We start from the raw sequence: 13,592 nt of genomic DNA, 5'->3' as shown, positions 1-13,592 counted from the left end.
GCATCGTCTTTCTCTTTTGTTTACACTTGACTTTATTGTGTGCTTTTATTAGAAACAGTATAATTTGAATTGCCTTCATAATTTGAATGCCTTAGCACAAAACGTAGTGTGGATTTTAGTGTGGATTTGACTGGCAATGTAGCTATGTAACTAATGTGCTAGTAGATATATTATACTCATGACAAGACATTAATTTTTAAAAAGTAAAGACACGTTTACACATTTTACCTGTCAAACATTTGCAGCATTTCTTCAAATGCTGGATTTTCAACTGCATTAAAGAGCAGCATTTCTTTTGCATTTCTTTTTTGTGAATGTACGCAATTTTGCATTATTCTGGTTGTATTTACTTTGCTGACCAAACATCAGTGAGTGTTTGACTGTCAGGACTAAGGCTCTGCATCTTGATGGGTTATTTGTTTACCCAGATTGGAAAACTGTGTTGGATAGATATGTTTGAGGTTTTTGTTGATTTTTATGTTGTTACCACTTTCAAATAAATTAAATTAAATAAGAAACCGGCACGTTCCTCTTGATAGGCTCACCTTGCTCATTATTAACGTTCCAACATGGGGGCTGTGACATTTGGTTTAAAAGTCTTTTTCCCTCCTAACTTCTACAGCATTACCCTGTATTGCCACTGATGACGCTCAACTGTTATGCTGTGTGTGTATCGTAGTGGCCCCCCTTTCGGAGGAGCGAATTAGATATATATACCATATATTTTAAATTAACTATATAACTAGTAATAATGATTTGTTGTGCAGACACAAGTGGAAAAGAAATATTGTAGCTCTCTTTGACCACATCGTCATTTATTAACAAGCATATTGCACAACACAGTAGCAACAGAACCAATATTATAATAGCAATATAAGCAAATGATTAATTAACAGGATTAATACTACTGAGTTAATTGTAAACAACAGTATGACAAGTGTAACAAGCCTGACTTTTACACCAATAGCTGAGTAGTTCAACTAAAAATTAAAATCTGCTGGATGCTGACCACTGATACTTCAAATGCATCTACCGCCAACTTGCGGCGTTCCAAGTGCATCAGGGGTTCCTACAGCCACAGCTGTCAAAGCCAATGTTTTTTAGACTACAATATTTGTACACCACAGCCCGAGCGACTGTAGGGGTCGAATAGAGTTCATGGAAAATTTATGCTATTTCGCTTTAGCATCTTGGCTCTGTATGCTTCATGGATTAGAAGTAACCCCGCACAGTGAACCTTACATAAATTGTGTAAGCTTTTTATGAAAGTTCCATCCAAAGGAGTATGAGTATGTATGTATGCATACAGTGGTACTCGTGTGCATACAGTGAGTATGGTTCTGATAGAATGAAATCCATCTTTGAGCAAAGTGACTCCTCTCATGGGGATGCCTCCCCTCCTGCTCTCTGTTAGATGGGAGGAGAGAAGGAATAAATGTTTCAAGGAGGTGATATCTTGGCTATTGACTCACTTCCCTTCTCTTGTTTTGCTATTTCTGCCCCCGCCATCATTATTGACATATAGCAGCATCTGGTTCGACTTTAGGTTTATATTCCTGTGCTATGAGCTGTTGCTGTTGTTGTTTTGCACAAACCATGTAATGCCACCAGTACCACTTTCAAACAAATGCATACAAAATGGAAGAATGTGTTCTTTTTTATTGCTTTGGCTGTTCTTATTTGTGTTTAATGAGTTGGACCAAAAGGAACCTCATTAATTATCCTCAGACAAATCGTGGAATAACATGTTTGCCACGAATATGTTAAAATGTCTGTGGTCCATCAGCAAGAATAAAGAAATACAAGTGAGTTGACACAGCCACTTCTAACACATTCTAAGACTAGGAGTTATTCTAAGGCGTAAGAAATTCATGCTGTATGATAAATGTTTCTGAAACACTATATTATTGGAGGGATGCTGACAAACAGAGACTGGCAGGCACTATGAGCCAACTCCATGCGTACTCAGATGGTAGAACTTGGCTTGTGCCAAGAAGCTACGCTCACGGTGGCCTCATCTTAAGTTTCTTCCCTGTATTTCATTAGGAGATCTGCAAATTCAGCAATTTTTACTTAAAAAAATGTGACAAGTTGATACAGAAAATACATTAATAACACAGTTCAATAGACACCCTGAAGCAGAAGATCACTGATGCCATTGCCATCATTGATGAGGCAGTGTTAAAGCATATGGAAAGGAATAGATTAATGCCTTCATATGCTTTGTCCAACTTATGGAGGTGTATTTAAAAACCTTCAATATGTACCCCTACCAGAAACAAAAATGGTATACGGCCATTTTGCTTTGTCGTCTTTGGTAAACCATGAAGTGGCTGAAGAACTCCAAAACAGGCACACAAACAAAGCTACACTACTTTTACCATTTGAGTCACAAAGGAGACCTCATATCATCTTACATTATCCTCTGTAAACCAGGAAGTGGCCTCCTCACAGAGACGGACAAACAAACACATACAATGCACAATTCTTCTTTCACTTATTTGAACATTTCAACCAGATTCAAGAATGGTAGGTTCCCATCATCCAGGACATAACTACAACAACTATTATTTTCACTTTAGTTAAGACTTCAACCTTGGCAGAGGCCAAGTTCATTCTGTTCCAAACACGTCACTAGTCACTCGCCTGACATCACAATCTCTGGCAAAGTGGAGTAATACAATGACGCCAAGACTGACCCCATGCCGAGGCCTAGTCCTCATGCCGTGACACGTCAATGACATCCACATGGGATATGCCGTATTTCTACAAAGTTTCCCTCCCGCTTCCAGTAAGTCGACAGACAACATTTAGATAAAAAAATGAGCTTGTGATGAAACCAGGCACTGCGGACCACCCACGCTCGCTGGATAGCGCCACCGCATTGTAAACAGCTCCATCTCACAGCTGAAACTAATACATATCAAGAGCTGCACCCACCGTCGCAATGTATCAGCAGCAGACGGTATTTCCAACACTGGATATGTGACAGGGTTGTATATTTTCTACATATTGATCCCTATAAGCCATTCGCAGTTTAAACTAATGCCGGTTTCATGGATTTAGTCCAGGATGGTTACAAAGAGCTTAGTTTCTTGGAAATATTTTTAAACATAAATAGACAGGGGTATCTCTGAGTTGAAACAAAATCCATTCTGGTCAGCTGACTTGATTTTTGTTCCCATAATGGGAAACACTGGGAAAACAATGGGAAATAATGGGAACACTCACTTCAAACTGTTGCTATTATACAACCTTGTCTCTCAACTGGCTTGGGAACACTTTGGTCTGCTGGTTGGAAATGCACTGAACACCTCACCAGGGATATGTCTGTAAGCCATCCAAGCCGAACCACCTTCAGTGGCAAAGACAGAAATGTTCCATTGGGGTGTGAAAGGTGGCCACATCGTCGCTCCGCCACAGCTTTTGGACCATCTATTAGAAAAATTCATAGCTGAGCAGCGCAATGCATAGTTTCTGGATTTTGCTCATCATCATGGCGGCAAAACCCACACAGAGTATAATATGGAAGATGATGCAGAAAATGCACTCCTCTTTAATTCTAGACTTGGTTTACATGCCCACTCATGCTGTTAGAGAGAGCTTACAATAGAAACAGATTTACATGCTGAATCACGCTCCAGAATAGAGTCAAAGTCAACATAGTGAGAAACCTTGACCGGAACCTACCAAACTAATGGAAAACGTAGTTGTTGAAATACCAATACAAAAAAAGACCTTTTAAAAGGCTACACTCAACCAGAGTGCAATTGTACAACTGGAGGTTTGGAAAGCAACCACAAACCATGGTAATAATTTTCAAACTTCAGATTTGTGCTGCCATGGAATCTGCCAGAGTGCTTACTTTGCAATCATGCTATGAAAAGTGACTCAGAATAAAGGAAAGTTGCAGTAATACAGTGTTGTATAATGGAGTGATGGCACTGCTCCCATCAGGTTTTTATGATGCTGCTTCCGATACCGATCATCCATGTGTGAAATTGTCCGATACAGAAACGAATCACATGGATTCATGATATATTTTTCTGTTTATTTATTATGAGTGCTACTGGCCAGTGGTGCCGTATATAGGGAAAATGTCAGGCCCCTTGCTACCAGATTATAAAATACTGTTTAAAATGAGCTATGCCTCTTTGATAAAAAGTTGTGGCCAACTGCAAATCCTCTATCATGTATTGTGTTGTCCCACAGACCACCAGTTAATATAACAGCTATGGATCTTCACAAGATGATGTTTTGAAGTTCCAGGTTTTGTTAGACATGGAGTATTCCATTGTATAATAAAGTACCAGTGGCGGATTAAAAAATTGTGAAGTGTCATCATAGCATCACTTCAATAAGCGCCAATACTCCATAGCAACAAACAGCAACAAGCTGCTAATAATGTGCGTATTTCTTTTGCAACATATGTATTTTCTTAGTTGCTTGGTGACATCATGGTGAATGCGTGTGAGTTTAATACTCAAGAGCTTATTGTGGTGTTGGATGTTTGCATCTGCGTATGTCTTGCGTATGCAAGTGTGTGTTTGGTGCCGAGGTCTCGTAACAACAGACAAGAGTATATCTGGCGGGACAGAGAGGGAATCAAAACAACTGACTCATAACTAAAGTGGTCCATGAAGTTACAGCCAGTGGGCAACTGAGTGTGTGTGTGTGTGTTTCTGTGTGCTTTCATGTGCAGGTGTTTATGTATGTAATAGTCTGGGGCAATCCTGGGTGAAGTAAGTCTGGAAAATTCAGTTGGAGTTCTGTATTGACAGCAGCTTGTGACGACAAGAGTGCTCCATTCGGTCCTTTAAAGTAGCTAAACACACTCACCATATAGAGCGAGGGTGCCAAACTCAATCGGACAGGCGGACAAAATTTAAAGTCTGGACATTACCCCTGACCTACATAGACATTTTGTTACATAGACTATAGTGTTTTTGGTCTAGCGCCCTTATTAAGAATAGTTGTGAATTTCTTGCGATATACAATATTCATTTAAAATTATATTGCCAAAGTAGTTTATGTCAGAGGAATCACTTAATCAGATAGCTCCAAGCACTTTGTTTGATAAGGACTGTGAGGCGGGCCAACTCAATGCTATTTATACGTTTGACACAACATGTGATATACAGGATCTTTGAAAAGCGCTTTTGCAGAAAGTCCTTAGAAAGTGTATCATATAAAGTATCTTTGACTGGAGTTTTTACAGTAGATCCTTACAGGGGGACCTATTATACTTTTTCCACTTTTCTAACCTATAAATGTAGTTAGAATGTTGTATTCATCGTGATAAATGATGCCACAGTTTCAGATAATGAAGTTTGCGCATTTTGAAGTGAGCCCTGATTTCTTCCAACACTGGAGCCCTGTGATGTCACAGGAAGCCCGACTTCCTTATATTGTGCCCAGGTACAAGCTGTGACCAATCACAGTGGGTGGGATAAACAGAGCGTTATGGAAATCCAAGGAAATACAGCTGGAATAGGTGCAAATTTTGGAAAATCTGGAAAGCTTTCGCCGTGGGTTATCATGTGTGGCTGCTCTATAGGAGTCCACAACTCAATACAAAGGGATGGAAAATGATCAAAATTGGTCCCCTTTAAAAACAAAAAAGGAATCCCGTTGTATAGTAGATCTTTGGCAAGCATACACATTATGCTTCTGTTTTGACTTTATTTAGCCTTATAGTATACATTAGTGTGACCAAGTCTTGCATTGACATTATATACAAAATAAGTGTAGTGACATTAGTGAGATTTCTGAAAATGTGGCACCCAGAATAAATCAGCTAAATTGCCATGAGCTCCCACTTTGTTTGAATGCATTGGAAGTCCCAAAAAATGTTTGGTGCGATACACTGTGGTCTGAAAGGTAAAAATTTGTTACATACAACTCTTGATTTAAATCCCCCAATATGTAATGCATAGTTCACACAGTCCATCCAATCCAAGCAGTGATCCGCAACGTCAGGGTGTGAAAAGATCCCACGGGTTGTTTTTTAAAGAGTTGTTTTGTGATGCTCACATGACCGCCGGCTGACCCCCAGTCACAATCGCTGCAATGAGCGCTGGACTGGAAGGGTGGTGACGCAGCGAAGGGGAGGGGGGCACAAAGAAGACAAGAGATTACCTCAGCCAGGCAGACATAGCAAACCTCAGTGCTATCAGACCTTCTCTAATGTGGCCCCATGGGACAGAGAGGTCTTTCCTGCTCCCACATGGCCTTAACAGACAACACCAGATGCTAGATATGACACCCACAGCCTTTTCACTCTCAGGAAAATTTCACTTGCAGGGTCATGGCAGAATTGTTTAAACGTAGGCTATAAAACAGGACATGGAGAGGAATTACAAACAAGTTGTATCCATACGTATACAAACATCAGGCCAGTTGCTTGGAGGGATGTGATTGGTTGACTGGCAGTCGTACGAGAACTCCTACCCACTTAAGACACTCTAGACTGGTGTTTATAGCAGTAAATCTGCACTTAAGGTTATCACATTAAGAGTATCCAGCCTAAAAATAACAAAACAGACCAAAAAAAAAAAAAACACTTTTCCACATCTTGAACTCCTCTCCACATGTTAGTGCTTGTAAAAATGTCTATCCCATTTGATTTTTTTTGCAGTTGACACAATTCATCCATCCGTTTTGATTCCATTCCATAATCATTCAGGTTACTGGTGAGCTGGAGCCCATCCCAGCTTACATTTGGGGACATGAAGCGGGGTATACACCCTGGATTGTCACCACCAGTCAATCACAGGATAAATATTGTATAAACAAACAATTTAGACTCACCAAGTAGCATGATATGCACGTTTTATTGATCTGGGAGAATGCCAGAGTACCTGGGGGAAAACCAGAAACGGGAAATCATGCTTTACACAGAGATGTACCAATTGAGATTTGAACAAATAAATGTTTAAATATGGTACTTTGATGGATTCACTGAGGCTAATTAATGCGCAAAAGCATCAGGAAACCAGTTATCCAAAACATGTAATAATGAATAATGTCATAATACTGTAATATTAGTTTCTTTTGCATACTGCAGTTATACAAAACAGGCAAGAGGGCAACTCATAAAACACTTATTGATGCACACCTGCGCCATCTTGTGCCGACATTGAATATAACACCAGATGTGCAATTCCATCTAGGCTGTCATTTACTTTAGTTACATTAAATACATACAATACTACATACACATAATTGACACTTAACTAACACCACTGATTAACTAACCACTATTTAAAGGAGAATACTGTATATCAAAATATGTACAGGTAAATGTCATTTATCTCCTTCGTGTAATATTCAATCATCCGATTTCTATTTCACCGTTAAGAAACATTAATATATTTTTTAGGTATGCGTATTCAATAAGGACAAATTACTATTTCACTGTTTTGTGTTATTTTGTGTTTGTCCTCTGCGGTGCTCCATAGTTATTCCTACCTCTCCGCCTCAGAGGCTAAAGATGGCTGAAGCACATCCATGGCCTAGCCGGTTCTTCTGTCACAGATGCTCCGCAGAGATTAGCCCTCGCCTTCCCGTAAGTACTCTCACCTTTACGCTGAGGTATAGACAAATACATACGCCTGACTTTGTTTCGTTTTTTAAAGAGGTCCATTTTGGAATCAGGGTGCGAATGATAGCATGCTAACAGTGTTAGCTGGTGGAGGTTCCGTTTACAATCAATGCTAACAGAAGGCTAACCCGTTAATTCGTTCGCTAAATGCTGGTTGTAATTACGTATTAAGTGTAACACGGCACTGTCATTATAAAGTTTACCTAAACATTGACTAGACACGTCTATGTTTCAATAAATGTAGCTCCTCTCCACTGGCTTTTGATTTCAAGCACAGCCGGTATCAACTATACTCTTTATTGTTAATGTTTGTGATACAATTACACGTCATTATGTGTGTCACTAATTAACGTAAATTCTATTATTGCGACGCACAAACAAAGCCGTTGCGTTTTTTCCTGTTTACTCTGTCATTAAGGTAGACAAGGTGACATGGTTGTCACATTCTAGAATGTTCCTCTGGCATCTATATACTGCTCCAGTCATCCAGTGTATTGAGTTGTTGTGAATGATTGAAGCATCATTTAAAAACAAAATCATAACAAAAGAATTCCACGTCATAAGAGTTGTCTGTTTTGTATTGAATCTTATGAGAGTGTAGCTAATGTTGTGTACTAGTAATTCAGCTGTTAAGGACACTAGAGGAGGACCTATTTAGTTGCTCAGTCGCTGCTCTCTTAGCGTTAAAGGCTTAACACTTCTCGACTGTTGGTATGAAATCCATGCATGTTACACTTGCTGTTAGAGATATTACAAGATCTGTCACAAAATCATGTGAGATCACTCAGAACACTCAGTTTTAACTTTGTTTACAAAGGCGTAACAGTTTATTATTTGTGTCTGTCTTACTAGTCAGGTAAGTGTAAAAAGATGTAAACACTACTGACAAAGCGTATGCTGACAGTAGCGCTTCCCCCACAGGAGTACACATGTCCAAGATGTGAGTCAGGATTTATTGAGGAGCTACTGGAAGAAAGAAGGTGTGTGTTTAATTTTTTTTAAGTATAATGTACCACCATCCAAATAAGTGAGTATCAGAAAATATGTATATTTTTGAGGCTCCGTGTCAATTCATTGGGTCTAACTGTGGTAATATTTTGGAGTTGTGAATCAATAAGGATAAATTTGATGTTAAATGACATGCTGTGACAGTAATAACCCAATTTAAGCAATTAAGGCCGGGAGACAAAATAATTAACACATAACTCGTCAGTTATCTGTCCCCTGTCTAGTGCTGACAATGGCTCCCTGTCTACCATCTCCAGCGGAACACAAAACCAGCAACCATTTGAGGTTCCTAACTCATTCTTTACTTCATCACATTGTGTGTTACTGTCGATGTCACTAACCTAATGTTAATGCTTTAACACCATTATTCAATGTGCAAACATTTGTATCGATGCTTGATTGAATTGTCATTGATGGGGCAGTCAACAGTGCTTCTCAATGTTGTGTTGACAATAAATAGCGAGTGGAGGTGGTCTTCCTCTTCGTTCAAATTAATTCGTTTCTACCTCCAGAACGCAGACCAGCACTTGTTTACATTCCCTTCGGGCTACGGCCAGTTCTCACTGAGTGTTTTTGAAGACGCCTTCGATTTTGGGGCCGGACTGCGAGAAGAAGAGAACCGGGATGGCGAAAACCGCCGGGAAAGGGAGAATGCGTCACGGCAGCGATACAGCGCCAGGCAACCGAGAAGTCGTCATGGTTCAAGGCGGCAAACAGGCAGGCATGAGGGAGTTCCCACTTTGGAGGGGTATGTCAACCGAACAAACAAAAACATATGATGGAAGCTTTTTTGTGGATTCTTTCATAACGGTTCTCATTGTGTTTGTAGAATCATTCAGCAACTAGTGAATGGAATCATTGCACCTACTGCAATGCCAAATATTGGTGTTGGACCCTGGTAAGTGTTTGAGTGGGAGAACACTGTCTTTCCTCATGTGTTCAATTCTTTTTTTTTCCCTTTTACAGGGGTGTTCTTCATTCAAATCCTATGGATTATGCATGGGGGGCTAATGGATTAGATGCTATTATAACGCAGGTATTTTACTGCATTTTCTTTCTGCCAAAGTCCAATGTACCTTTTGAATCACACATTTCAGCTGTAATATGACAAACTATGTAATGCATGTTTTTTTTTTGTTTTATCCTCAATTTTAGTTATTAAACCAATTTGAGAACACAGGGCCGCCGCCTGCTGATAGAGATAAAATAAAAAACCTGCCTTCAGTCCACATTACAGAGGACCACGTGGGTGAGTTAAAGAGTTATTGCCATTGATAAAATGTAAATGGACAAAAATAAAGGTCTCATGTGCTAATGATGTTTAAGCGGGTCACAGTTGTTGATACATTTATGCCAGACTTATTCAGGACTGTAGCATTTTTCATCACACCAGTCAAACTGAATGAAGCTTTTAAAACCGACATTACTCGCCACCGTCAGGGGCTATCTCTGACTTTTTGCCATCTAAACTATGGAATTCCCAAAGTTTCACCTATATTTATATTTTGTATGTGGCTTGTCTTCCAGCTTCAGGACTGGAATGTCCCGTGTGCAAAGACGATTACAGTGTGGGAGAAAATGTGAGGCAGCTCCCGTGTAATCACATGTTCCACAACGATTGCATTGTACCCTGGCTGGAGCAGGTAGGAAACCACATGTACTGTAAAAAGATATTAACCGATTTATTAGTGATGTGGTACACAATCCGTTCTGGGACTAGTTGAACTCAGATTTGTAAGTATTAAAGACATAGTTCCGACTTTTTTACATGAAGATTGTCATTACGCGACCGTCGCTGCCATCTTGTTTACGTATGTGTTCCACAGTGGAGGAAGATGCTAGTGTTGCAGCTATCTTCACCACATACACAAGAATGGACACGCAACAGCGTTCAGTGATACAACAGAATAGAGAAAGTAACAGCCTGTGATTGCAAAGTGTGATTTTTTTTTTCTATTTTTTGAGGAGCAATTTTTGTGACGCAAATGTGGTACTCTTACGACCACATATTGTTTTGAGAAGCAAAAATATTACTTAAATAAACCCAGCAACTAGCTGAAACTATGTCCCTCATCACCGAAATCCAACCAGAACTTGGCTCACGGGACCAAGAGGGGGGTAGCTGTTGGACTACACACTGCTGTTGGGGATATCATACAACTTCATGTCAAAAAATCGGAACTATCCCTGTAAAAAAAAAAAACAAATCATACCATAGGAACATTATGGGCATTTTGTAAGTCTGTTCTAGGGTTGAAGAGATGTGTGTTTAGTTTATGTTGTGTATAGTCAAAATTGTTGTTTTGCGCAATCTCATCTGGGTCATGCTGTCTCTTTCCGGTGTATATGTTAATTTGTTTTTGTTGCGCTTCCGTTTTATAGAGTTGATCTACTTGAAAGGCTGAGATGTTATATTTTCTGAATGAGTTAAACTGTGTCATTTTTTAAACCATTTTCCAGAATTTACAGGTTCCTTTTGTGTTGTCTTTCCACAGCATGACACATGTCCAGTGTGCAGGAAAAGCTTGAGTGGACAGAACACGGCCACCAACCCTCCAGAATTATCAGGGATGAACTTTACCTCCTCTTCTTCTTCCACCTCCTCGTCATCCTCCTCCACCCCTCAATCCTCCAGCTCAACGAGCAACGAGAACTCCACAGACAACTCGTAGAGGAGCATTTGTATCATGTCTCCCCCATTTTTTTGAGCCATTTGGAGCACACTGGTCTCCCCCTGACAAATGAGGAAAGGCAGAAAACTCGGGTGCATCTCACAAAGAAAAAATCTTGATTATTAAAAAAAGAACCTGGTATGTGAGATGTGAAGGTTGTGCATTTCTGCCGGACCGGTTGCTTCCGTTTTTTCCCCCACCAGGGATCCAAGCAGAAGACTGGTGGAGGCCCCTGGAGGAGTGAAGGCTCTGTCAGGTACAATGTGGGAATGACACCTCATGCAGGACAAAGATTTTGGAATTTAATAGTTTTTGCCTGTGTGAAAATGAAAAAAAGGAGAAATGTACATTCATTTTTATGAGTAGCGTTCATATATAATTAATGACCTACCATGCACTCAGGTGCACTTCCTTTTTTTCGTGGTTTTTGTTTTTGCAACGACTTCATAGCAAGGCCCCCTTGCAGTTTTAACATAAGATCCAAATGGATTTTGACGTGAAAGCGATTTTTATATTTTACCTGCAAGCCTAGAAAAATAATGTTCCCATCCTCAAGGCAGTTGAAACATTTCAGTGAATTGTGCATTTTAACCTCAAGGGAGAATTGCGATCTTTTCTAAGGTTGCCAATTGATTTGCAGTATGATCATGTATGGAGAATATGTGGAAATAAAGATGTTGGGTGAAAACACCCAAGGAAAACTTGGTGCGGTGCAGGTTTTCTTGCTGTTTACAACCGCACATAAATCATATTAGAACAAAGTAACAAATATTCTTACAAACAGGCGTCCACTGTCTAACTGAATGCAATGCCTTCCCAGAAGATAACTTGAAGGCTCAGGAAGTGACTTCAAAGCAAAATAAGATTTTTCAGATTGTTTTGTGCTTTCTGAACTTGCTGTTGAAATTCTTGCCTGCATCAATGAAGTCATCAATCCTGCTTCCTGTTTAATTGTTTGACCTATGAGGGTGTACTTCCTCCATTATTGTATCCACTCCGCTCAGTCAGGATGGTGGTTCAATAGACTCATCTGAAGGGATTGTTCCTATGGATGTGGCCCTTAGTTTTATGGGGAAATGTGCTTGATTTTACTATGTGGTACGCAACTATTCAAATTTTTCAACAATGCCATTAAATCTACAAACTTATTTGCCTTTTAAGCACCTTTTTAAAAGGAGTCAATCTGCTTAATAATGTATTCATGTTACTTTGAACACAATTGTTCAGTACAGGCAGGTTTTATTGCACGTTTTTATGAATACATAGTTTGACTAATCTCCATCTTTTTTGCATTAAATAACTTTGCAGTAGATGATGGTAACTAGTGCCGAAGGATTTTTTCATTTTTTTACTGCTCTGATGAGAGGGACAAGATATGGTGCTATACATGATTTACAATTTTGTTACTTAGAAGTTATTTGCATATTTATGTAATTTTAAGTTGGCATGAAAATATTTCCTCCCACTCATTTTCAATCATGAATATAGGTTTAATTGGTTGCATTTTGCATCTTGGTGCTTTTATTGCATGATCCGTTATCATTTCAGAAGAAAAAATTAATAGTGGTAATACACCAAGTTCACTACCACAGGACTTTGGAGAAGGTGTAGTTTTCAGTATCTTGAATGTAACTTTAATGTATTGCAATCTACTAATTTAAATTCTACTGCATTTCACTGTGTATGTTACTGGCCCTACCTCCACCTACAGAGATAAAAACGCTGTATGACTGAAAAAGGGTCTCACTCTGTTAATGCCGTTGTTCTATGGAACAAATTTGCCAATGTGCTGAAACCAAGTGAACCCTCTTCAGGCCTGTTTGGAGGTGGGAGGCAAAGTATATATATATTGAAGCTGGCAAAATTTACAAGTTGAATTAGCATCCCAGGCCTATAGTGCCCACAAGACTTTTTTTTCTGAACGACAAATCTTATGTTGTAATCTTGCAAGATCTTATGACACAAGCTCTCGTGACATCCCTACTTTTAACCAATAACTCTTGTGCCTATAAAATATGCTATGGTATGGCTAACATGTGGGTAAGACAGATTTTAAACTATTAGCAACAAATCACATATCACTGGAAAGCATTATGTCCTCTCCACAGCACAGCAGATTGTATTAAAGTAGAGTGTTTTTGCTGGAAAAAAAGAGGCATTGCTGAGTCTTAGGAGGATAAAACTGATATTGAAATAGATTTTGTTATTTTTCAGTAAGCTAACATTGGATTGTCATGGGGCATTTTGTTGTAAAAACTGCAATAATACAATGCAACCTGAACATATTTGTTAAAATTATTTATTAAATC

At 39.3% G+C, this 13,592-nt stretch overlaps 1 protein-coding gene and 1 long non-coding RNA gene across 2 annotated transcripts in view; one reads left to right on the top strand and one right to left on the bottom strand.

Moving 5' to 3' along the window:
• LOC131129788 (uncharacterized) overlaps positions 1-7,916 on the bottom strand; it is a 29,063-nt gene extending 21,147 nt beyond the window's left edge. Inside the window, exons 1-2 of the long non-coding RNA XR_009129891.1 lie at positions 7,471-7,916; positions 6,811-6,860 (exon numbers count right to left, since the gene is read on the bottom strand). This is a non-coding gene — a long non-coding RNA (uncharacterized LOC131129788). The remainder of the gene's footprint in view (positions 1-6,810; positions 6,861-7,470) is intronic.
• On the top strand, positions 7,465-12,148 carry LOC131129787 (E3 ubiquitin-protein ligase RNF126-like). Its single transcript, XM_058073650.1, has 9 exons — positions 7,465-7,567; positions 8,525-8,583; positions 8,836-8,896; positions 9,124-9,359; positions 9,441-9,509; positions 9,578-9,647; positions 9,767-9,860; positions 10,139-10,254; positions 11,107-12,148. The coding sequence occupies exons 1-9, from the start codon at positions 7,493-7,495 to the stop codon at positions 11,281-11,283; spliced, it is 957 nt and encodes a 318-aa protein (XP_057929633.1). The 5' UTR covers positions 7,465-7,492; the 3' UTR covers positions 11,284-12,148.
• Positions 12,149-13,592: the final 1,444 nt, after the last annotated feature.

This window comes from Doryrhamphus excisus, chromosome 5 (genome assembly GCF_030265055.1).
Source record: "Doryrhamphus excisus isolate RoL2022-K1 chromosome 5, RoL_Dexc_1.0, whole genome shotgun sequence".
Classification (NCBI taxonomy): domain Eukaryota; kingdom Metazoa; phylum Chordata; class Actinopteri; order Syngnathiformes; family Syngnathidae; genus Doryrhamphus; species Doryrhamphus excisus.
Note: the sequence above shows the minus strand (reverse complement) of the source record. Positions and strands in the feature narration are given on the sequence as shown.